At 32.6% G+C, this 27,618-nt stretch overlaps 1 protein-coding gene across 3 annotated transcripts; it reads left to right on the top strand.

Annotated features, from left to right (window-relative positions):
* The first annotated feature begins 666 nt into the window (after window positions 1–666).
* LOC134229716 (uncharacterized) lies at window positions 667–27,618 on the top strand. Of its 3 annotated transcripts, XM_062711489.1 has the most exons (19): window positions 667–746; window positions 1,380–1,495; window positions 2,088–2,202; window positions 5,502–5,576; window positions 6,978–7,066; window positions 13,668–13,741; window positions 20,041–20,117; window positions 21,332–21,415; window positions 21,674–21,744; window positions 22,019–22,096; window positions 22,381–22,441; window positions 23,803–23,881; window positions 24,085–24,227; window positions 24,326–24,538; window positions 24,880–24,921; window positions 25,333–25,417; window positions 25,746–25,897; window positions 26,273–26,407; window positions 27,130–27,618. In XM_062711489.1, the coding sequence occupies exons 1-19, from the start codon at window positions 690–692 to the stop codon at window positions 27,310–27,312; spliced, it is 1,929 nt and encodes a 642-aa protein (XP_062567473.1). In that variant the 5' UTR covers window positions 667–689; the 3' UTR covers window positions 27,313–27,618. The 3 variants fall into 3 exon arrangements, with proteins under 3 accessions (XP_062567473.1, XP_062567472.1, XP_062567474.1); XM_062711488.1 differs by lacking the exon at window positions 667–746 and having other exon boundaries at window positions 1,128–1,495; XM_062711490.1 differs by lacking the exons at window positions 667–746; window positions 24,880–24,921 and having other exon boundaries at window positions 1,132–1,495.

The following is a 27,618-nucleotide window of genomic DNA, read 5'->3' as shown; positions in this document are numbered from 1 at the left end:
AGTTGATGAACTATATTCCACTTAAGCAGTGTTAAACTAAAAGTCAAGCCAATAGTTTGGTATGAATTTGAATCGAGTTGACCACTCGAAGGCACGAAGACCCCAGAGTATGCATTTATTTAAAGGAAAACAAGGGTCGGGATTGATGCAATAGTGAAACAATCATTACTTTTCTAAGTAAATAAATGTATTTTTCTAATTATTGGTTTGAGGGTAATAGACGTTAAATGTTTGAGACCGGTCACAACAATGGAGCACAATGTTTGCTCGCTTCCTTATTTGTGACCAGAGTTTGAACAGTGGACACTCATGTAGGCAAACAAGGACATATGAATCAGGGGGTGTATATTTAATGTTATAATACTTATATGAATGAAAATTAAAGGTAGCAACCAACTGTGATAGACGCGATGTATTAGGAAATTCTGTCTAATCGATGTGACCAATACCGAGGCAAAGCTATTCCTTGTCGCTTAAATAATTTCTTTGATTAAATTGTTTGATTTTTAAAAACAAAATCCATTTAAAAAATTTTTAAGATTGTCGAGTTTTCACGACTGTGAATTTATTTATTTTTTATTTTAAAAATGTAGATAACATATAGGTTATAGGTTTAAAAGATAAAAATCCAATGTGAGATTTTTAAATCTAGTCATAGAAGGTAGAGAGTACAGGTGTATATTGTAAGCATGGATTACCTAACTGCTTTTGCAAAATTTTCTGGACACTTGCATCGACATAGAAAGGTAAGTGGAGCGAATTTGTTTGCTTTGACTCAAACGACATTTGCGAGAGACAGAAATAAAGTTTATACATTAATTTCAACATGCTCCTACCTCGTTCATGCTGTTTTATGTATCTTAACATTAAGCTATATTCTGTAACTACTTGGAAATTTAGTTAATTTAATGTTGAGACGGTGTCATATGTACCTCATTTTAAATTCTTTTCATTCCCGACGTGGTTAAATTTCAATGTGTTTAATAAAGTTCTCACAAGCTACGAGTTAATAATATTTGTATGCTCATTTTCAAAAAAAACTTTTTGATCGGCGAAATTTTAAAAAGTGGCGCATTTAAGGTGTTAAATGTACCACATTTATACGAATTCAACACGGTCATGTTCAAATTTTAATTGAGTGAAATATCACATTAAACGGACAAATACATAGCGTAAAATGAGAACGTCTAAATGATAGCATCGAAATTAAAAAATGGTTTTAAATCTATTAATCATATGTAAATATGGTCCCTGAAAGTAAATATCATCGGTGAAAATACTAAATGGTAGTAAAAAGTGTACACAAGCTGCCAATAGTTCAAACTATGAATACAGTTTACAAAACTCGAGTCTTGATTTCTTTTTTGATGGATCATCAGTACCACCACAGCGTGGATCACGTGAAGTGGAATGGTGGCTCCCCATTGGAACGATTCCGGAGATGTGTTCGACTGGTCATCGTCTGTGTCCGCCTCTGTCAGCAAAGTCAAAAAAGGTAGGTTCGAATCCATTGGACAAGCAAGTTTCTTCAACGTTACGAGACAAACATGACGACAGTAAGTCTTTTAGCGAATGTAACATGAATTTTACTCTTTAAAGGTAGAATCTAGTTATAAGTTATTATAATGTTTTATTGGCTCCATGTTAATTTTCTTCTTTTTTCAATCATAATATGGTCATTCAAGCATTCAGTCACCCGAATATTACCTGGGCATGTCAAACAGACCGGGCGTTCCGGTATATTTCAAAGAGTCCCAGAATTATTTTACTTCATATGTTAAATTGCAAATAAAATTTATAAAATAATGCTGCAATAAACCCTTATTATCTCTAGGTTTAATTTTTTCACAAACGTTCGATTTATTGTCCATTAATGATATTTCTTATTGCTTGATAAATATTCATGTATGTAAATTATATATTTTTTTAAAACAATTAAATGCGGACCTATTTGAGGCTATTTCTTTATGAAAGATGGCGATTCATCTTCGCTAGCCAAGAGTTTCTGATACGCTACTCTCCTTATAATCCCTATAGGGATTCAGAAACCCTTGGCTAGCGAAGATGATGGCGATTATTGTTTGTAGCGTGGAGTCTCACGAGTCGGAGTTCCTGTCCGTATTGCAGTACATGGACACCCTGGATGTGGACAGAGGGGGGTTGTACTTCGATCCCTCTGACTACAAGAAAACCACTAAAGAGGTCAGTACCCCCAAAAGATGATCATACTAAATCAGAGTTCGAACATGATTCATTTACGACCAAAGGTACTTGTGGACAGGTCGACACCCCTCCCCCTTTCCCCCGGAGCTTGTACATTTCCCCCCACATATTATATTTAATAACTCTTTTTTATATCTAAGGAAGTAATACTAGTATTGGGAAAACGCAAAATATTCGTTCCAAACAAAAAAAATGTCCCATGTATTTAAAATTTTAAGAGAGAATAAAGTAGACTGAGGTAATTTTGCGTGGTTCGATTGTCCCCTCCCCGGCTCCGTTTTTCATATGGTACATAAATAAATGTATTAAATATGTTTGTGGAAAAATGGCAAAGGAACCCTTGGGTTAAATATTCGAAGGGTGTCTTTTCCACAAGTACCTGTGATTTCGACTTTCAAGAAACAAGCGAGTAACAATGTCTCTTTATGAGTATTAGAAATGACATGAATTTTATAAATTGATGACGAGGATGAGTTCTCTTTTACATGTTTCCCAGTGGAAAAATTTAAAAACATACAAACAAAGAGAACGATATAAAACAACTAAATTTACTACCCTAATAATAATACATCAAAGAGGGTAGACTCTTGTATGTTCTGAAACAATATAAGAGTGTATGACACTGTATAATCCTGGTAAGCTGAACTATTTCAGTGTCATCAGAGGAGGACGTTAGTTAAACCTGCCAATATCACTCCTTATATCTCAATAATCACCTAGTCAGTAAGATTTGATTAACCTCTCTCGGATTCACTTCAAAGGCGCATTATTTTACTAACAGGTGCATCTAGTTATAAACAAAGAGGAAAACATTCTTATCACAAACATGAAGAAATAAATTATCTCCAAAAGATTATTAACATCGATGATATATGTTATAAAGTTTTTTCCACAAACAAATAAAGAATTCCCACGTTTAAGCCTGGTCACGTTACTCTAGCGGAATGTTTGAAGAAACGTTTCGACCTTTAAAGAATAATTTTAAGTTTTTTTTAGTTGGAGTTAATCAGTTTCTTTTATTCAACACAGAAAAATATTTAAATGCAGTTTTAAGCGTACCCATGTTCTTTGTGACATTCCATATACCCGGTGTATACCAAATAATAAAAAATACAGTCCATGTTACTTAATTATGAAAAAGAGATAGCCGACAGTTTGATCTTGCCGATTGGAATGTAGATACATGTAAACTGAGACAATAATCTAGCCGTAACCTCAGTGCAAACTGTTGATTAATTTAAAATTTTAAAGCTAAGACTCATGTAGAAAGAATTTGAAAGAGGGATATATTTACAAGAATGTCCATGATACCTGGTACCCATTCACAAATAACTGAGAAACGTAAAAAGGGAAAGAACTTATTTGGAAAATTTAAAAATAAAATTAAATCTTAATGTCAAAAAAAAAAAATTAAATAAAATTAAATATCGATGTTAAAAATTTCAAAAAATAGTTCATGAAGTTTTTGTATAATGTGCAACAGTGCAAACTATAAAATGAAAGAAGTATTTCAAAAAAATTTACATGTAAAAGACATAATTATGTTGATGTACTAGGAATCTACAGAGTAGTAAATGTATGAAAAAAAATTAGCCATATGAAATCTATTTGTTAGCAGTCGTGTTCAGTTGCGAAAGCGGGATTGAGCATCTTGTAAATAACACGGGTTCTCTTTTTCCCAACTCTTTTTTTATCCCCCACTTGAAAAGTGGGAGGGTATATATAGTGATCGAGATGTCTGTTCTTTTGTACGTCCGTCTGATACGCTTTAGGGTACACAATGGCATCTCAATTATCCGCATCTTCTTTTATACCACAGAATGAAATTTAATGAGACTTTCACAGAATCTTTGTTACCTAGTGCCTTATTGTGCATCTCCTATTTTACTATTTGATCTGACACATATTTTTGGGTTTCACATAATAAAACATGCATGGACATTGACATTCTTTCTATAATATTGAAGGGTACAAATCTCTTATTCGCAATTCTTCCTAAATAACCGAATAACGTTTAAGAAGCTTTCACAGATTCTAATCTTAATTGCATTATGTCATTGTGCACCTCCTAATTTACTTTCTGATTTGACACTCATTTCGGGCATCCAGAGCAAGACATGCCATTATAAGATATGGGAGTTAGCTCAGTGCTCACAGTACCTCTAGTCTATATGTTTTAACGAAGGAAGAAGAAGCCTTTTGAAAAAGAAAAGTTTTACGGATAAATAGAAAATTACAAGACAGTGGTGGTAAAAACTTTGTTCGAAATAAAACAACAAATAAGATGAATATCTTCATAAAACCATTTGCTCATCAGTGAAAGAAATGCCTTCTTGTTGTGTATGGCTTAGTAATACATTCAACAATGCTTGTAGACTTAAGTTTCGAATTATTCAATAAAAATAATGTACATGTAAATATATATTTTTTTTCGTTGAGTCATGCAAAAGTAAAATAGATTTACTGTTAGCAATTAGCGCTTCCCGAATGATTATAATGGCAATATCCAAATTATCATTTGCTCTGGAAGACTCGAAATAAGAATCAGATCAGAAAGTAAAATAGAAGGTGCATTTTGTTATAAAGAATCTGTGAAAGTATCATTAAATTTTATTCAGTGGTATAGGAAGAGTTGCGATAAGCGAAAGGGACCTTGCAATAATATAGAAAGAATGTCAGTGTCCATGTTTTGCTATGGGAAACCCAAAATATGTGTCGGATCAAAAAGTAAAATAAGGAGGTGCACAATGTAACAAATAATCTGTGAAAGTTTCATTAAATTTCATTCATTGGTATTGGAGGGGTTGTATTAGAGATGGCTACCCAAAAGCGTAACAGACGGACGGACATCCCGATCACTATTACCCTCCCACTTTTCAAGCGGAGGGTATAAAAAAAATCTGTTTTAAAGTATCGGTATAGGAGGAGTTGCGGATAAGAGATGGGTACCTTTTAATACTATTGAAAGAATGACCGTGTCCATGTTTGCTGGGAAACTCAAAATTTGTGTCGGATCAAATAGTGAAATAGTTGCACAATGGCACTATGTAAAAAAGAATATGTGAAAGTCTCATTAAATTTCATTCAGCGGTATAAAGAGGAGTTGCGGATAAGAGATGGGTACCCCAAAGCGTAACAGACAGACGTACAGACAGACGGGTGGATGCACGGAGGGGTAGACGGACATAGCGATTACTTTATACCCTCCCGCTTTTCAAGCGAGGGGGGGGTATAAAAAAATACATTTAAGATTTAGAGTTATCTCGCTTTCTCTACAGGAACGACTACCGTTAGAGGCCAGACGAATTCTACAGAAATCACAGGAGCTCAGAACGGACAAGGAGATACACTATGTAAGCTAAACAAGGAGATACACAATGTGGGCTGAACTATGTGATACCCAAGCTATGTGAGCTAAACACACTTTATGTCATGTGACCTCGATAAAAGAAATCTTAAGGATAAGTCTACAATTTTTTTTTAAGTTACATTATACTATCCTAACATCCATGAGATTGTTTCTTGAAGTTGAGAAACTTTATATATTCAAAATTAAAGGCAAATTTAACAAGATCTACACACGAAAAAAAAATTCTCTTGTTAATATGAAGGCAACAGTTTTGGGGTATTTTTTGCAATACAATACTGAATTTATGTTAAACTGTGCTTATATGTACCGAATATTATTAGGAAAATTGCATTACATTGTACAGTGTAAGTTAATTGAAACAAATCCTCCCTTTTTTCAAATATTGTATTAGGAGAGAACGCCTGTTTACGTCTGATAATTAACCCCCTTGCTTTCTATCATTTGAACTACATAGAACTTGGAATGTCTTATTCAAAAGATCAGACAGGCTGAGGTCTCGTTTGCGTCAGATATGCACAGGTATAATGTCATTGATTTTATTCTAAAAGTCGTAATTAACTCCTTGCCATTTTTATGGTCAAATTAAAATGTATGAAACAAATTATTCACTCCGTACAGGTAGCCTTACGGTGTAAGCATTGATTATACGGCAGATATGTCAAATAAAAGCAACGGTCTGCGATCATGTGACAGAAAATCAAGATTACATCAAAACTCCCGTTTTATTAAGTAACGGTGATGCATTGGCAGTAGCAAAAACAGAATTTCTTTCGTTAATCAATATTGATGATCTGATAGAGAAAAATGGATTTTTATTTAAGATATGATGCAAAAAGTTCCAGAATATTTGGTATTTTACATGTACGTAAGCATTTCATAAGAATCCTATCATTGGTTCATATAGTTGTCAAAGAATAAATTGGGTGAAAAAAACCTTTTCAAGTGATGTTTTTTTTAATTAAAAAATAATGTTAAGAATAATATACAATTTACGAAAGAGGGCAGAGATATACCCACAGAGCTAGATTATTTTAGATTTGAGATTTCTATCAGGGCTGTAGGAACTTTGGTGGGGGGAGGGGGTGCTCCCCTCCCATACTTTTGCTAAAATATTTTGTAACAGAAAACAACGCTAATTTAAAATAATTTCCCTCTCAATGATTTTGCCACTATGTACTTTATATTAGAAAACAAAGCTAATTTAAGGTTTGACCCCTCAAAAATAATACCTGACGGCCTTTTTCAAACATTGTTTATAATCAGTTCTAGGGGAATTCATATATGTCATATCACGAGTTTGATACATGTATATGAATTGTAGGAAATAATAAAAACAGATTTTATTCAAAGTTTAAAATTCACGATTCATTATCTGTTTTGACAGCTCCAGATCGTACTGAGGAAGATTAAGGCGTTTGCTGAGTATCCTAACGACATGCAAATAAAGTTATGCCAGGTCGGCTGGTTTGAGGGGTAAGTATTTCATAATGGGGGTAAATATATCCTTATGATATGCAAGCTATGTAATGTGGGCTGGTTTGAGTGGTGGGTATATCTTAAGGAGGCTCATTACACCACTTTTTGATGACGTACTACACAAAAAAATAAACCTCCATTGTGTCGACCGGTTTGCTCAGGGAACGAATAGTGTAGGTACCTCTATAATATGACCCTGACCTTTAAAACGCTTTAAAAATAGATGAAACATGCGGTGTTGTAAACAGTGAAAACAAAGTAACGGATTCATTATGCATAAACCAAGAAGAATTGCTTTTAGACAGAAACGAAAGAAAGCAACAGTCAAATCTTCGCCAAACAAGTAATGTCAATTTCATAGCCATGCATGCAGTGAACTCTATCAATCACTGACATGTATGTATGGAGGAAATTCGAGTTAAAATCTACAACCTTGTTGAAATTAAAATTTTATTTAATTGCGCTATTTACTGTGTTGGTGTTAATTTGTTTTATTGATTTAAATGTATACTCTAGCAATTTAAAGCTTTATTATGAATTTCAGATGTAATGTCAAACGTTCCATAGTGTTTTGAGTCTTGGCTAATTAGGAAAGATAACTCTTGAAAGTGGACTTTTATTTTTTCTAATAAAATTATTATTAGGTATTATGAGGTATTTTCACTTTGTGTACTTGTCTTAAGAAGATGCCCATCATTTGACACTGAAAGTTCTGAAATTCTGTGAATAATAAACCTGAAATAAAACATTTCACTAAAATAAAACAAAAACTAAAAAATTCTATAAAAACTAGAGGTACTGTGAGCGATGAGCTCACTAAATGATACCCCCCGCCTCCCATATGGTTATAACTGGTGAAAAAAGTCCATGTTTTCCTGTGGCCGGGAAACCTAAAATATGAGTCGGATCAAAAAATAAAATAGGAGGTGCACAATGGCAATATGTAATAAAGATTCTGTGAAAGTTGCATCAAATTTCATTCAGTGGTATGAGAGGAGTTGCGGATAAGAGATGGGTACCCCAAAGCGTAACAGACGGACGGACGGACAGACGGAAGGACGGACGGACAGACGGACGGACGGACAGACGTACAGACGGACGGAATTAACGATTACTATATACCCTCCCGCTTTTCAAGCGGGGGGTATAAATATTTATGATATCAATACCCCCATCTGGATATTTGACATCTACATTATAAGTGGTGCTGTATTGAAATCTAAAATAAACTGTGGATGTAATGAGCCACCTTAATTATATGCAAATAAAGCTATGTCAGTTTGGCTGATTTGATGGGTAAAGATTGGTTTGATGGGTAAAGATTGGTTTGATGGGTAAAGATAATACCTTGTCGACTAGTTTGAGGGATAGGTATATCCTAATGATATGCAAATCAAGCTAAGGTCATCTGGTTAGGGTAGGTATATCCTAATGATATGCAAATCAAGCTAAGGTCAGCTGGTTGGGGTAGGTATATCATAATGTTATGCAAATCAAGCTAAGGTCAGCTGGTTTGAGGGGTGAGTACATCCTAATGATATGCAAAAAAGATAAGGTCAGCTGGTTTGAGGGGAAAAGGTATATCCTAATACCTCTATCAACAATCATGCAAATAATCACAGAGCTTTGTCTGGGTATTTACCGCTAACCAGTGATGGAAATCTAACCGTTGGTTATTTTTTTTATGGTTGACGTCCGTACAGAGCTCAATGATTATGGGCTCGTTTAAAGGGTAGTCATTAAGGCAGAGCTCAGTGATTAAGGACTGGTTTATGGGTAGACATCCATTCAGAGCTCTATTATGAGCTGGTTTGTGGGTAGACATTCATTCAGGGGTCAGTGATTATGGACTAGTATAAGAGAAGCTAGACATTCAGTCAGAGCCCTTTGATTCTGGGCAATTTAAAGAGATGTCATCAAGTCAAAGCTCTGTTATTATGGACTGGTATATGGGTAGGCTTGTTAGGTATTCGTTCAGAGATGTGTGATACTTTCACGGAAAAATGATAAAACGCGAACATAGCGAAATTAAAACCATCGTGATTATTTGCCAATTTACAGTAATGAGTTGGTTTGTGGATCGACACCCATTCAGAGCTTAAGGTCTTATCTGATATGATGCCAGACCTACATTCAGAGCTCTATGATTACAATCTGGTTTGTGTATAAACATTCAGTCAGAGATATATGATTTTGAACTAGATTTTTGTCCCCCGCTTGAAAAGTGGGGGATATTAATTTGGGTTTGTCCGTCCGTCCGTCCGTCCGTCCGTCCGTCTCTCTGTCTGTCTGTAACGCTTTCGTTTCCACACGATATCTCGAGAATCCTTTGAGCTTTTGCAATGAAATTTAGCATAGCAACTCCCTATGGACTAACGAAGACCCCTATTGATTTTGAGGTCAAAAGGTCAAAGGTTAAGGTCATAAATAAGCAAATTCTGTCTGTTAAAACACTTTCGTTTCCACACGATATCTCTAGAACCATTTGAGCTATCGCAATGAAATTTTACATAACAACTCCCTGGCCTAAAGAAGACCCCTATTGATTTTGAGGTCAAAAGGTCAAAGTTCAAGGTCGTAAATTTATACATTCTGTCTGTGTGTAACACTATCATTTCCGGGCGATATTTCAAGAAGATTTTGAGCTTATGCAATGTAATTTTATACCAAAACTCCCTAGGACGTCTCTCGCCCCTCTCAAAGTGCCCCGCCCCGTTTGTTTTATTAGTATTTATAGTATTACATGTCGCTATTTTTAGCGCAGGGGCATGAGGAGAGTTATTGCGTATAAAACAGGTTCTCGGCGGACTTTATGTTCTTATTACATCTATTATAACTGTTTAATAAAGGCTAAATAAATCAAACACCATGGATTGTGTAAAATTTTGAGAATACCGAACATGAAAACATGAAGATATACATGTATGTGACTTCAGTTCTGCATATACTTCATTCCGAGTAAAGCGACTCCGTGGTCTAGTGGTTATGTCTCTCGCATTAAATGTGGGAGGTCCCGGGATCGAATCTCGGTCGAACATTTCTTTTTTTTTCTTTTTTTTAAATACTTTTTTTTTTACTAAATGATAGTATTCAGCATGTGAAATGAAAAATTTATGAGGTTATAAAATCATCATTACAGTGTGATAAATATTCCATATAAAAAAATCTTCTATACACATAATAAAGAATAAGCAATCAAATCTTTATATGCATATTGACATACATGTATTTTATTTCCTTCAGTGTACATGTATACATTTAATAATTCTACAAATTCAGTCAGGGGGAGCCGACTTTTTCCCTAAGCGGGGGACATGAATTCTCTGAATTAGCTTGTTGGTTATATATCCATCTAATTTTTCGATTATGAGCTTGTTTAAGAAATTTAAACCTTTGACATAAAAAAAATTGTTTCCTGGCTTTAAGATATAAAATTTTAGCACCAAGATATTTAGTACTTACAATCTGAAAGTAAAATTGACAACAATTAAGTTCAACTGGTGAAATTATATATGTTACGTAATATAGAATTTCATTTTCCGATTGCATATAAAAATTCACAGAATTGTTTTACAATAATAAAAACAGATGATGAATTTCTCTCCAATACCACTATACAATCAGAAATAAATCCAGACTCATATTTCCCTTGTGGATAAAATTGTGATGCAAATGATAAAATATTTTGGGATTGATAATGTACATCCTAAGGAAAATGTGCTGTGTAATAGAAATATTTTAGTCGTTTATATGGCATGTATGTACATTTGACTGAACGTGAGATCCTTTAAATCAAAGTTAGCCAGAGAGAGAGAGAGCATGAGGGGATTATTTGTACTGTCACTCCTGGGTTTGGAATGGTACATTACATTGGCATTTAAAAACAATAATCTTATAATATAAATGTATTGGAATTGTACATTACATCGGCATTTAAAAACAATAATCGTATAATATAAATGTATTGGAATGGTACATTACATCGGCATTTAAAAACAATAATCTTATAATATAAATGTATTGGAATTGTACATTACATCGGCATTTAAAAACAATAATCTTATAATATAAATGTACTGGAATGGTACATTACATCGGCATTTAAAAACAGTAATCTTATAATATAAATGTACTGGAATGGTACATTACATCGGCATTTAAAAACAGTAATCTTATAATATAAATGTACTGGAATGGTACATTACATCGGCATTTAAAAACAGTAATCTTATAATATAAATGTACTGGAATTGTACATTACATCGGTATTTAAAAACAGTAATCTTATAATATAAATGTACTGGAATGGTACATTACATCGGCATTTAAAAACAGTAATCTTATAATATAAATGTATTGGAATTGTACATTACATCGGTATTTAAAATAGTAATCTTATAATATAAATGTATTGGAATGGTACATTACATCGGTATTTAAAATCAATAATCTTATAATATAAATGTACTGGAATGGTACATTACATCGGTATTTAAAAACAATAATCTTATAATATAAATGTATTGGAATGGTACATTACATCGGCATTTAAAAACAGTAATCTTATAATATAATTGAATTGGAATTGTACATTACATCGGTATTTAAAAACAGTAATCTTATAATATCAATGTATTGGAATGGTACATTACATCGGTATTTAAAATCGGTAATCTTATAATATCAATGTATTGGAATTGTACATTACATCAGCATTTAAAAACAGTAATCTTATAATATAAATGTACTGGAATGGTACATTACATCGGCATTTAAAAACAGTAATCTTATAATATAAATGTATTGGAATGGTACATTACATCGGCATTTAAAAACAGTAATCTTATAATATAAATGTATTGGAATTGTACATTACATCAGCATTTAAAAACAGTAATCTTATAATATAAATGTATTGGAATGGTACATTACATCGGTATTTAAAATCAGTAACCTTATAATATAAATGTACTGGAATGGTACATTACATCGGCATTTAAAAACAGTAATCTTATAATATACATGTAAATGTATTGGAATGGTACATTACATCGGCATTTAAAAACAGTAATCTTATAATATAAATGTATTGGAATTGTACATTACATCAGCATTTAAAAACAGTAATCTTATAATATAAATGTATTGGAATGGTACATTACATCGGTATTTAAAATCAGTAATCTTATAATATAAATGTACTGGAATGGTACATTACATCGGTATTTAAAAACAGTAATCTTATAATATAAATGACTGGAATGGTACATTACATCGGCATTTAAAAACAATAATCTTATAATATAAATGACTGGAATGGTACATTACATCGGCATTTAAAAACAGTAATCTTAAATGAATCTTCTGTAAGCCTCTCCTTTTCTGTAATTTTTTCATGTTTCAGTGTTTCTATGCATGTATCAATGAATCTACAAGTCATCTGATTATAGTAGCCTCGTCTTCTTATGTAAGGATGCAGTGAATTGTCTTCCACACTTTCAACGACACTTTATACTCTGCTATAAGTCGTGATTTCTTGCACTGATGGGTCTTGAGTGTTTCCACTTCTTGTTTAGCTGTTGTTTCTTATACCCTGTGTGTTAATCAATAAGTTTTCCCTTATATCAATTAAATCGTTTTATTTTATAATGTGGATTTTCTAGTTCCTCTGTTGGCTGTGGTACTATGAAGACATACGGCTTCTCTGCGATTTCTTGCCTCAAGATCTAGCTTAACTTTTCAATGTGATGTAATGCAGTATATTTCCCATTTCTTGTTTTTATTTTGATATATAAAGAGGTTCCACATTTCTAGTTTCCACTAATTGTGATTTACCATTTATTGTTTTATGCTCATTTCAATGAATGTTCAATAAATTTGATTACACAATTCCCATTTTTAATTTTGTTGATTGTGATATAATACACACTTTTTCCATTTCTCATTGTTGTTAACCGGGATAAATACACATTTCCCATTTCTTTTTTTATTATATTTTTATTGTGATACAATGAGCAGTTCATATTTCTTGTTTTTGTTGACTGTGATATGATATATATTTCCCACTTTTTTGTTTGTTGACTTTGAAATGATACAGATTTCCCATTTCATGGGGTTTTTTTTTTAACTGTGAAATGATACACCTTTTCAATCGCTTTTTTTTATTGTGATATGATACACATTTCCCACTTCTTGTTTGTTGACTGTGAAATGATATATAGATTTTCCATTTCTTGTCTTTTGGTTTGGTTTATGGTATGATACAGATTTCTTTTTTTTTTATCTAAGTGATTTGATACTTTTACAACAAAGGTTGTAAATGATACACATAATTTTTTTTTAAAATGAGTTCCTTTCGATATTTATTGTGACATGATTCACAAAGATTCATATAAAACATCTTATGTATATGCAAATGGTTTGATGTGATATAAGTTATTTTTTATGTATGTTATAAATGATACATCATGTTTTTAAATTAAAAAAAAATTATTGATTTAAAAAAATCCATGTATTTTGGGAAAATATGGATAGTGATTGTTATTTAATGAAATGTGATATACATGTATTCTGATAAAAGTCTGTTCTCTGTGACCAGGTACAATCCCCGCAGGGCTATCGTCAGACAGAATCACCTACCCCAGTCCTTCTACTTCATCCTTTGTGGCACAGGTGAGAACTTATTTACTTATCCAATGAAATGCAAGCAAGATTCTGTGGCACAAGTGAGAACTTTTTTATCCAATGAAATGCAAGAAAGATTATGTGGCACAAGTGAGAACTTATCTTCTTATCCAATGAAATGCAGAAGTGAGAACTTTCTTTATCCAATGAAATGCAAGAAAGATTCTGTGGAACAAATGAGAACTGTTTTCTTATCCAATGAAATGCAAGAGAGAAATAAAAAAAAATTACCATTAAGAATATGCATCTCCAGTATATTCATTTCTAGTGAACAATCGACGTTCATCCATCATTGCACGGATATACCTATGCAGTACAACATTTAATTCGAAACTGACAAATCATACACTTAATTCTTGTGTTTTTAAATGAAAAATTAAATCGGATAAAACATTTATCATAATTTATTTCACATAGTCTTAAATTTTTTTCCAATTTTAAGATTATTAGCGTTCGTAACACAAACTAATCTTACCAATGTTTTTTAGAGAGGGAAAAATGTAATTCGTTTAACAGTAGTGACGGACGGAAAGGAAAATTCAATATTTATAGTAACAATAAAATCAATACAGCTTATTCAATTAAAACATATAGGTTGATACTGCGACTAGCAATCCACTATTTTTTTTCAATTTTCAATGTCTTTATTGCAAAAGGCATACGTTTTAAAGCACAATATATAAACAAAGGAAATAATCGAAAATGGACGGTGTCGCATAATATTTGGTCCGCCTCGTTTAAAGGTCCGGCCGGACCTAATACGATAACATATTTGGTCCGCCTGGCTCTATAAGAAAAGGTCCGCCCTCGGCCTCTTATATACATTGTATGCATGTGGTTCATTCGATATAAATTGAAAAACTATTCTTTTAAAATGAATTAAGGATATATAGTCGTACTAATAGCTAGTGTTTTCTCGGAGAAAATGTAGTAAACAATAAGTAAGAAATCGAAATTAATACATAAATAAAGGAATGTATAGATTTATTGATGTTTCCTGTCGGGAAGATGGGACATGCTTCTTTTGTCGTTTAAATTAATACACTAATGTCAACATTATCATTAAAAAAATATCAAGAATACAAATGTACATACATTTACCTTCACCGCCTTGTTTACTGGCAGATTAATCAGTATTGAATGAACAGAAAAATGTGCGTTAGTCCAACACGAATCATTTAGTTACACTCTCTTTCCTATAAAGATGATAAACGTTTGACTAATCCACTCACAAAAACTAAAGTTCACATCTTTCAAAATATATTTCATTATAGTATTGATAAAAAAAAATCTGTCATTCTTTACGTTTAAAATTGTTGTAAATAACTGGAGGGTCACTAGCTATGACAGGGGCTTATGTCACGGTGTACTACCCTACACCCCTTATTGTAAAAACAACATGCCTACGGATTGGGCAGTTGGGGGTTAGCCTATAATTGTTTCGTTTGAGAAAACCTAAAGTACCATATCCCCTGTGTTTTTATAAGTTAACACTGTTTCTTACCTATTCAAAGGCTAATTATTATATCTACTAGATCTCTGCATTTCATTTCCTGAATTTAACATTGCAGACAATTTTTGTTATTATTTCGGAATCCGACAATTTTATTTTCATTTTCGACATTATTTATTTCTTTTTTTCACATTTTCGGATTTTTTTTAGGATACCTTTACGGCAATTTAAGTTTAACATATATATAACAAAGATGGAAATTAGAATTTTAACAGGTTATTGTATATATGCATTGTATAAAATTATTTATTTCAAATCACGTTTTTTCTAATCATTACATACACTCTGTAAACAATATTAAGACTAGTTAAAAAGTAAAGGAAACAGTTAAGTGAAACTTCACATTCACAATACATGTACCTACATCTGTTCCAGGGTAAAATTAATTAAGTTTCTTTGACAGCTAAGAGCAAAGGCTTTTATTTGAATAAATTATCTTAAATATTTTACCTTCAGGATTTTTAAAACGGATGTATGAATTCTTTTTTCATTGACGAAAAAGTACTGACATGAATGACAAATGTCGGAGATGAAAACTTTTAAAATGTAAAAACTTAAAAATGTCGGAAATTATAACTTCAGAAAATTCCGGAATGAAATGCGACACCAATGTAATCAATACACACTTAATTCAGTTATATTCTTAGAATGAAATATTAATGAAAATATCTTAGATTTTAAAGTTACATGTAGTTTAAAATCGCAATGTTTCGTGTAATATTTATTTAAAGCCATATACGGCGTATGTACAATGAAAATTATTGGACTAAAATTATAAGAACTTATTATTTGTATCATTACTTTATATAAAGATAGAACTTTTCCGTAAATTATAAAATCTAAATCAATTGCGTTATAAAGATATCACAATTAAATTTGGATTCTCGGAATTTTCTCCGACTCGGAAGAAAATACAAAAGATTTAAACAACACATTACAGAGAAGATAAAATCGTATTATTAGATGAGACGATGTGTTCTCCCTGTTCAGAATTGTATGAAAACCTTTAATTTAAATGTATCAGCTATATTTTTTTACTTAATTTTGTAATCTGAAATACAGAGGGAGGACCTTTTCTGATAACTGCGTTTTAAGGTCCGCCCTGTCTTTTTTTTTCTAGTTTTCAAGCTACGAAAATAAACCCTGTCCAAAAATTTCCCTTTATGACATGAATATATCTGAAATACAGAGGGCGGACCTTTTCTGATAACTGCGTTTTAAGGTCCGCCCTGTCTATTTTTCTAGTTTTCAAGCTACAAAAATAAACCTGTCCAAAAATTTCCCTTTATAATATATAAATATCTGAAATACAGAGGGCGGACCTTTTCTGATAACTGCGTTTTAAGGTCTGCCCTGTCTCTTTCTCAAGTTTTTTAAGCTACGAAAATAAATGTGTCCAAAAATTTCTCTTTATAACATAAAATATCTGAAATACAGAGGGCGGACCTTTTCTGATAACTACGTTTTAAGGTCCGCCCTGTCCCTTTCAAGCTACGAAAATAAACCCTGTCCAAAGATATCCCTTTATAATATAAAAATATCTGAAATACAGAGGGCGGACCTTTTCTGATAACTGCGTTTTAAGGTCCGCCCTGTCCCTTTCTCTTGTTTTTAAGCTACGAAAATTAACTTGTCCAAAAATGTCCCTTTATAACATAAAAGTATCTGAAATACAGAGGGCGGACCTTTTCTGATAACTGCGTTTTAAGGTCCGCCCTGTCTTTTTTTTTTTCTAGTTTTCAAGCTACGAAAATAAACCCTGTCCAAAAATTTCCCTTTATGGCATGAATATATCTGAAATACAGAGGGCGGACCTTTTCTGATAACTGCGTTTTAAGGTCCGCCCTGTCTATTTTTCTAGTTTTCAAGCTAAGAAAATAAACCCTGTCCAAAAATTTCACTTTATAACATGAAGATATCTGAAATACAGAGGGCAGACCTTATATTATACTGCGTTTAAAAACTTTTAAAGTCATATAAGGCTTTTTTTTTTATAAGTTTAGACTAAAAATATGAAAAAGATATTTCTATTTGTTTTGGTACTTTATATAACACTGTAAAGATAGGACTGCTGCATTTCATTTCCGGAAATCGGCATGGTATTTCCGCCTTTTCTTTATTTCATTTCCGACAATTTGTCTTTTCTTTTCCGATATTTATTTCTTTTCATTTCTGGAATTTTTTGCAAAGTACCTCTCCGGCAATTTAATGTTTACCAGGTACGTGTATGTAGAAATGGAATTTTGAAAGAATTTATTATACACAACATTTTTAATATAAAAGTTCTGTGTACATGTATATTCATGTACATCTGTACATGAAGCACTAAGTCTAGTTGACAGAGTTTATTGAACATGCAATTTTTTTTTATCGTATTTAATGTTCACTAAATTAAATGTCAAAGACTGCGCCGAACATTGATTTACTAAACAGTCTATGATTTATTCTTTAAAATTTTTCATTACCGGAAAGCACTTCCTGAAAAATGTCAGAGATGAACGCTTTAGAATGTCGGAAATGAAAGCTTAAAATGTCGGAAATAAAAAGTTTAAAATTTCAACCAAAAAAAAAAAAAAAAAAAAAAAAAAAAAAATCCGGAATGGAATGCAGACTGAAACATTTAATGAAAATCAAACAATTTAAACCAATCGCGTTTCATAGATATCCGAGATTTAAAACAATGGCCGATTCTTATCGTCGGAATTTAAATATCAGACACAGTTTTAATTCAATTAGTTTGAATTTAACTAATAGAAACGTGGGGATATTTAAGTTCAATATCGGTGAAAATTTTAATTTGAACATAAAAACCAAATCTCATGTAAATCTACGCTTAATCTTGTATTTTTAATTTTTAGCTCAGATACGCCATATTTAGCTTTATAAAGCTAGGTTATACATGTATGGTTATAATTATTATAAACGTCGCAGTTTTGAATTATACGCCTGAATATTTGGTTCCTTGGCATAATTTTTTTAAAAATAAGATAATAAGATCTGTTGATATGTAAAGCTAACACATGACCATTAGGTTCACCGACCATTCAATGACAGCACCATCTGCCGCGGGCTCTACCTGTGGGTACCTCATAACCTGTCAGGTAAACAAATACGTCACACACCCATTGTTTTATTAGCTATATATACACACCGACAGATTTCACACCTTTAATCGTACGAATTTACAAAAAGCAAATTCTAAGGAAAAACAAACACTTGCAAATTAATTGTGGCATGATTTTTAAAGAAATCATGACCCTTAACGGCACTGCTTAAAGCACACTATACGAGTAGATTCTTGTCTATCTAGAGATACATGTATGTTGTACAAAAAATAAAACACAACAGGGTTAATCCTTCTTTCATCATATAGTATAAACAAACTACCCGGTAGCCTTAATTTCATATGTTAAAGTCAAGATTAAAACATTTTGCACCACCCGGACCTTAAAACGCAGGGGGACCTTTTCTTATACGTTTTTCTAAAAAGGCGGACCAAATATGTTATCGTATTAGGTCCGGCCGGACCTTTAAACGAGGCGGACCAAATATTATGCGACACCTGTCAGTCCTTGTAAATCCATATCAAAGACATACATACATACATACATACAAACTCACCCTAACAGTCTTTACAGTCCATGTGGAGAATGATATGAGATTAATGCAAAGTACATGTAGTATAGCAGTTATAATAACATCAAAAAATATATAATAGAAACAAATTGGCAAATGACACACCATTACATGATTGAATCATTTCTAAGCGCGAGGGCTTTATAGATAGATTTCCCTTAATTACACATTATTTTTTACACACTTAATAACTGTATTAATTTGTACATAGATAGCCTATACCAATAATATTTTTTTCAAAACCTTTCATCGTAATGTTGTATACATTGGGCATACAAGTAAAAAATGATATTCGTCTTCAATTTCTGTAGTACATATTTTACAGAATCTTTTGTCTCTTGGTATATTTTTATGTCTACCCGTTTCAATAAACAAATTATACAAGGACAACCTCATTTTAGAAATACCAATTTTGTACAACTTTGGTATATTAAAAAGAGTGGATTAAATAGTTATGAATTAAAAAAAAATTAAAGGACCAATTAAAAAATTTCCTAATTCCATCTCAAAAAAGGTTTCAAGTTAAACACAAGATAAACAGTCTTATTTTCTGACATCCAAGACTATAACAATAGTGATAAAACAGTTTGACGTTGTAACTTTGTCCTTTCTCTTTAAGTAATTTTCTTTGTTCATTAAATTGTTTTTATTGGAGCTGAGCAATTCTCGAGCGATGAACGACTTTTATTCATTATTGTAGCAACGTGAACCCGGAAACTCTGCTTCTGCATCAACAGTTCTGATCTCCGACTCAATCAATAATAAAGTAGTCAACCAGTGTAGTATAATCTCTTCATTAGTAATAACAGCAAAACCATATCCAAATCTTTGAAACCATAAAAGTCAAACCTTTGTATAGGTTAAGTAAGAAACATCACGCAACAATCAGTTGAGCACTGAAGTTTTATTAGAAGTCATTTTATTTTCTTGTTATTACCTTCAGATTCAGAAATCTCCACATTTAAGTCAACTTGTCACGGAAAACAATTTTCACATCTTTAGCGTATCCACACGAAGTCTGACTTACTGGCGTAAATTCGCAAATTTGGCTTTCACAGTTCTTGTGTAGTCTAACATCAAATTATTCCATTTTGTTGTAATAGCAGGGTATAAATAAACTTTTGTCTCTTTTGTTCAGTGTTGGTGACGGCGTTCAATAAGAAGGACGGTCACACTAAGCTGCTGGTCAGTCTGCACAGAGGCATGTCCTTTGGGGTAATAATCTACATATCATCCTATTATTTCATTCTTTGTTCAGAACTTACACAGACTTGAAAATAAATTTCAAACTCTTCTCGCACAATATTGAATCTTTTTTTTTTTAGCATTTTAAAAGAAAATTTCTTGTCTTTTTTTGTGTTTGAATTTCTCTATGATATAACATATTGTTCTGCACAACAGTTTAAGGTTAAGATCAGATAATTGGTATCAAGGGTTAAAATGTTGAGAAATTAGTTTACAAGTTGTTTCTTGGACATTTGTTTCTTGTCAGTATGTGTTCTTTGACTTCAATCATGATTTGTATATTCGATGTCAAATTTTGTAAAGATGAAGTTGAACCACGCATTGTTGCCAAGTTCTATCTTTTGCAATCATGCATGTACGCATTCGAATGAATTCAGTCCTATAGTACTCACTTGTACCAAGGACGTGAGAAGGTTTATGCCTGGAGTATCTGATATGTGTACTCGAGACATTTGCAGGGAATGAATTAGCGCTCCCAAGTGTTTCTCAGACAAGAGACAAAAAAAAATCTTTATTCATCTTTCTTATTAATAAGAATAATGATCACTTGGAGCGATTCTGAAGCTGGTTTTGTAACATTCGTTATAATGAGAAGCTTTGCTATATACATTCACGGACAATCGATCTCCTTAACTCCATGTGACTTCATTTTAAGTGGATGACATTGTATGAAGGCTCAGGCTTCATTGTATGATTATTCTCTTTTTTTAATAAGGTTGTTGCACCTGCAGGCCGCAATGGAATCAATTTATTTTTTTTAAGTAAAATCTGAAGACACAAAGGGAGTGAAAGAATTTTATCATAACACCCTGACAAAACATGTTTGATTTTAACAACTGATTACGGGTATTCTAGTGTAATACTTCACGATATTATCCATGTAGCAATTTCATTCGATTCAATCCATTTCCTTTTATTATCCAAAGTTTATGGTAAGCACACCTCAAAAAGTAAAGTTAATTTGAATCGTTTCAGGATTTGTTATTTTTCAATAATCATTAAACCAGAAGCCTTCCCGATAAACAATTTGCAACAGAAACTCCTATATCTTCTGTTTAATAAAGATTACTTGCCTTTTAATAGCATTTAAAGGGCCCAGTGTAGATTTAATACATTGAGGCGATAAATGATCGGGAACATTTGAAATAAATTAATGTGGAAACTGAGGCTTGTTTTATATGTAGGAATTAGCAGTGATAACCAAGAAGCGACGGCAGGCCACGGTCAGCACACAGACGTACACGGAACTCCTCTGTATCTCAGCCTCGGTGAGTATATAGAGCGCGGACTTCGGCCTCGGTCCATAAACTCTATCATGGACAGTCACGCCGACCTAAATCGTAAGCGGATTTTACAAGGCTCTTAAAAATCCTTTCTTGTCATTATTTCAATCATTTGTTGCTCTCCTTAAAATATAATATCAAGGAGGTACAGTATTTAATTTATTTCAAAGTAATCTTCATCGAGACTTATTAAAATTTTGAAAGAAAAAATGTACGTATTTTCACTTTTACGAACTTTTGAAGGATTTTGAGACCATTTTCATGGCGGGAGGCGTAAAAAGTATCACTGATCCAAAACACAACGCCTTTCTGGGGTAAGTCTGTAGATCCCCCGTACATCTGATTTGTAAGGGAAGAGTTTAATCCAGTTAACTAAATGAAGCCCACATTGATTGCCGATTTCTTATTATTAAGGCAGGTGGAGGTCTTTAAATGTTTTGTATTTATATCGATAAATATTTTCAAACAATCGATAAGTACAAGAATAGAGTTTCTCGGCATTGAACCCTTGGTTACTGATAACTCGAGCCGCCTCTTGAAACACCGGTCCCATGATATGATGGACTCACTTCTAGACTTTTGTTCCAGCAAGGTGCGCTGTCTCCGGGACTGGCCAATAGAAGCCCTCTCCCAGAACCCACAAGCCTGCATGTTCCACTATTTCAAGTAAGTTTTAATAATTTATCTTTATTTCTAAATATACCAACGATAAAGAAGAACTAACTCGTCTACAAGTAATGATAAATCAGTAGTAAACAGTTCTGGAGATTGCAATCGGATTCCTGTAAAGTTACTGATTGTGGCGACATAAGAATAGCAGCACGGAAGGGTTCACGCTCCTTAAATGGATATCTTTCAACAGCTACGTCAAGTATTGTTTGATTTGCTGTGTTTTATATCGTTCAATAACTGCTTTGATACAATGATATGACTTCAATCTTTCGTTCCAGTCGTGGGGAGATTTTGGTACGAGACAGTAATAGGTCAGACTGGATCTATATTGTTAAATCAGTAAGTATATAATATCTATCTGTCCCCCTGAGGAATCTTGATCTGATGTTCAGGGCTATATCTGCGATCTAATCAAAAAACGATTACAAAGACAGTTCAACCTCAAAAAGATAACCTTCTTAAAGATCTTTGATTAATTACTTTTACATATTCAAGCGACAAAGATTTGTTTAAACAAAGAAAAATGCATATCTGACTTTACAAACAAAGCGAAGATAATGTTATATTAAAATACCGATATTCTACATAAAAATCAATAATTCTGAAAAGATTTTCAAAAATGATTTTAACTTTTTTATATGCCTTTTTAAATGTTTTAGTTTTCAACTTTTGAATTGATATTCTTAAAAAGAAGAACATGTACATCATTAACGCAGAATCTGCTTCTGGCAATCGGATAATGCTAAGAGAGAAAAAAAATAACACCCCCCTTTCAGAAAGCTGACAAATAGCCTATAATCGAATCATATAAATAAACTATCTTTACTATATTGAAAACGGAGATCTATGGAATAACAAACATTTTTGAAAAAAAAAAATGAAACAGAAAATCACTTTCCTCACGACTAAGCCATCAAAAGATTTTATCAGACTTAAGTCTTTTTAAAAACGACAATGCTTTCATAATTTGTACAAAATTTAAGAGTCTAACCTCTTCATATGGCAGATCAATACATGTGACTGTTTTGTCAAAACGTCATTGTAATTAATCTTTAAAATAGTTTAATTCAATTTTTTTAGTATAATAAATCGTTTCAAATATCAGGAGATATATTAAAATTGGATTCCGGAATAAGAATTATTTGTTAGGCGCTGTCTTCAAATCAGAATAATTTAATTTTGCACGTGACGATTTGGCTAACATTTTGAAGAATTTCTGGCGGACACACATCAACCAGCATAATCATCTTTGCTCCCTTTTCCAGTCCTTGTCAATCGAAAATTCCAGATTTAATGAATCAGCCTCTTATTCCAGAGGATCGATCCTGATCTAGATTATGGATTACCTTTTATGATGACCGACGCTCATCAGTTCTCATACTATTCAAATCAGATTAGAAAAAAATTCTATAGGGCATTATGAACTTCAAAAACTCATCGCCGAAGGAAGGATGTGTTGGTAATATCTGTCGACACGGCTTTATGGAGCGGGCCATAGCCAACCGCCAAGTACCACTCACTGTACATTATAGAAGAAACGTACAGCGTTTAATATTGGTTTTTTAATCATTCATATAAACCAATGCCACTTTTTTGCTTGTCTTTTCATTGATTTTAAAAAGTTCAACAAATCAGTACACTACCATTTTACAAATTCTTTTAATAATTCATAAAACTCTTTTTACATCGATATTTTATAGGGCAGTTTATCAGTCGTAAAGAAGTTAAAAAAAGTAGAACCAGAAAAGAGCCGCCCCAGAACAATACATACTATTCCAGGTAAGCAACATACATAACTTTGTATCCTCATTTAATCATACGATTTTCAATTTTATTTATTTTACAGGTTTGAGTCACACATTTAATTCTTCATTCGCGAAGCAAATATATTCAATATAAATCAATGACATCAGTAATACTCTTGCAATGTATAAAACCGATATCGAATATTTCTTTTAAAACTTTTATTAATAATTTTAAAGGAAAATCATTAGATAATGACACTGAAGCTACTTCGAAATCCTTCGGGACTTGGTCGTACAGATTACATAATCGTCACAAGCGACCCTTATCTGAGAGAGAACCGGAAACCTACAAAAGCAACTATGAGTTGGATAGACGTCTGGTAAATCAGCAACTTTCTGTAACATACTACATGTATATCTTCTTTTTTATTATGACTTTGGGTATCTGTAATAGTTGTTATCTCGAATTTATTTGAAGGACCAAACACTTCCTGGATACTATAACACACGTGACAGACTAGGAGTAATTGACTATGATGACGTCATTAGTAGCTTCAAAACCCGTCTTTTGAAAAACCAGGAACCGGAAGAACCGACCGAGGACAAACGAGAGACGGAAACAGACACAGAGGCTTCGGACAAAACGGAAAAAGAGCCCTTGCGTCTGCCTCAGATACACAAAACGTCAAAGGTATAAACAGTGGTTAAGAACGGTACAAAACGTTTACAACGTACACCGTTTTATTTATATCTTGGAAATAAAGATTCTATTGCTTGGATTTCTCTTTGATTAAATTTTTTGGTTTTGGTTTTTCATTTAGTTTTTTTTTTTTTTTTTTTTTGCTTTGTTTTTTTTTTTTTTTTGAAGAGCAAAATAATCTTTCAGGTCTTCGCTACACAATGAAATAAAAAAAAATATAATGGTAGCAATTAAATACATACAAATGTACTTGTTATTATAAGGGAAAATAAATCGGTAACTGATAGTTAAAATACATTGATTAATAAATATCTTTACTTTTCTTCAATAAGAGTGTGGTCAACACAGTCTCCCAGAATAGTGCGTTGTACACGGTAGGATAAAAATCGCATGTATTTCCCCCCTTAATTAAAATGTGTAAAATACTAGGAATGTGTATGCTAACAACACACTGATGGTATATTCTGTGTCTGTGTAACTACTCACTTCCTAAAAATAACTTTGTATTTTGTTTACCAATAACTGAATGTTTGGTTTTGACATTTATGATGATATCGCCATATAGTGAAGTACAAATAAACAATGAAGTCATTTCAATGGATTGACTTTTATTTATTTATTTTTTTTTTTTACAAAAAAATTCGTTCTTTTACATAAGATTATTGTTCCAAAGGGAATTTGTGTTGGATAAAGTCTTTTTTTCTGTTTCATAAGCATGTTTTTTAAAGGCGTTTTTTAAACTGAAGTCAGCAAAACGACTGACATTTTTTTATCTATTCTCGAAGGGCGCATACCTATCCTCTGGTTCCATAAAGAGAAATAAGGATAAAAAGGCTTCATTATCGGAGGAAATCACTCGAAAAGAAAAAGGTCAGTAAAAGAGACAGGAAAAACAAGAAAACATCAAAAACTGATTTTTCATGAATATACAGTACATACAGTTATTTAGCTGTGAATCTTCCAATGGATCACTTCTGTAGATCATCTGCTCATAAACTAATGAAAATATTCCGATAAATTAAATGTCTATATTAAAACTGAAAAAACCCATGAAAACTATGGACAAATAGACAAATTATTTTAAACAGAATTAAAAAATCCATTTTAGATTTGTATATTTTTTGCTATCCTTCATACATACCCCATGTTAAAACATACGTTGATTTTTTTTAATCACACAAACCTGATTTTTTCACAGACCTCCAACATAAACTGTCCACACAGTTAGAGGGGCGGAAGACGATCGTAAATGAGTACGACAACCGCCCGCCGTCACGTGTCGTGCTGACAGAGGCGGATCTCCACCCCGTGTTTATCGTGGTTCAGGTTCTCGAAAAAGGACAATACTTCGTGAGTATTATAGCAAACAAAAAAGAAGAAAAAATGAATGAATCTAAAATGAAGTTAGAATCGGGTATCAGAAGAACTGGCAAAGTTAAACATATGGGGTTGTAATCAGACAGACAGATCAAGAAATCCCTAACTCAATTTGCCACCATTCACTGCATTTACTGGAAAGTTTGGAATATCTTTTTCAGTCACTTCCAGTTTGATAACATATTTACACTTTGTTGTCTTCCATCTAGACTTTGAATGGTGATATTTTGCACTGTAATGGCACAATGACAATTGCTTAAAGAATAAATAAAACACTAACAAGCCTGTTGGATTTTTTTATGATTTGAATGGTCACTCAGTAGTTATATTTTTGTCCTTTTTGGCCAGGGTGTAGCTAATATGATCTATCAGGACCAGCCAAGTATGTCAGTAATTAGTAATGGTGCTGAATGTATAATGATTTCTAAGAAGTTCTTCATGGAAAAGAAAACAGACGCCACAATGCGGAGCATCTATCAGTCGGTATGTATCATTTGGCTTTCAGTCACGTCATTTACATTATTGGAGCTGAGCATGCATATATATAGACCCATAAATTTTTTGGAAGGTGATTTTGATACGGATTAAACGAAGATGGACATGGATTTTAAGCTTTTTGATAATAAGATATTCACTTTTCAGTTCATTTCTTTAGGAAGTATACCTTTTTTGTGATATTACTCGGTCGTTGAGCTTTAAACTGATATTGACTTTATCTTAGTTTCATCTTACAAATAACATAGCTTATACAAACAAATGAGGTTAAAAACGATCAATATTATTTATATATCATGTGTACCTGTATATTAACTTGTATATTTATTTATGTAATAGATCAAATTTATCTCATAATTCAGAATCTTTGCACACCCGTCTATCAGCTTAATAAAGACTGAAGTTCTTTAGGCGTATATGAAGACCTTTTAAAATAAAGAATGTCATATTGAAATAAAATACTACATAGTACATAAAACATGTATAATAATAATTTATTGAATTTCAGATTTTGCAAGATTAAAAGATTATGAATTGAATTTAATATATTCGAATAAAAATAAACCTTTTTTGTAGTTGTTGATAACGTTGATCAGGATTTTTTTTTTATAAGGATACGTTTGTTTAAGAGTCATGAACCTTGTTCTCTCATCAAACTGTTGAAACAGCCCAGTTTTAGCCCTAAATTTTTATTTTCATTTGACCAACAGGAGTCCCCATTTCCAAACGATGAAACCTTACAACGACAACTTCAGGGCTATGTCAATTGGCAATCTCACCGGAAACGGATATACGATAGGATTGTGGGTCGCTTGGTGGACAGGAAGATTAAAAAGAAACAGTTTGCTCCTCAGTTTCAAGGACAGTACTGTTTCAGGACCGGGCCAACGTGACCCTATTTAACCAATAGTTCAAAGTAACAACTACCGACAGACATCATAGTTAAACTCTGTTTACATGTTAATTCGACCCCGGAGCAATAAAAGGAGATGCTTCCATTGACAGTGAGAGTCAACATATTTACATGTCGGACTGCAATAAAACATTTATTGTGGAGACTGGTGACTCTGTGAACACCTTTGTGTTCTATAGCATTTGTAACGAGAACATTGATTTCTACAGGAACCTGGAGTGTTCAGTGAATAGAGCCAGGAAATAACATAGTTAATAACATGCAATAGGTTTAACGTATTCTGAAT

Source organism: Saccostrea cucullata, unplaced genomic scaffold (assembly GCF_032062105.1).
Source record: "Saccostrea cucullata isolate Sc308-1 unplaced genomic scaffold, CSIRO_AGI_Scuc_v1 ctg30, whole genome shotgun sequence".
Taxonomy (NCBI): Eukaryota; Metazoa; Mollusca; class Bivalvia; order Ostreida; family Ostreidae; genus Saccostrea; species Saccostrea cuccullata.
Note: the sequence above shows the minus strand (reverse complement) of the source record. Positions and strands in the feature narration are given on the sequence as shown.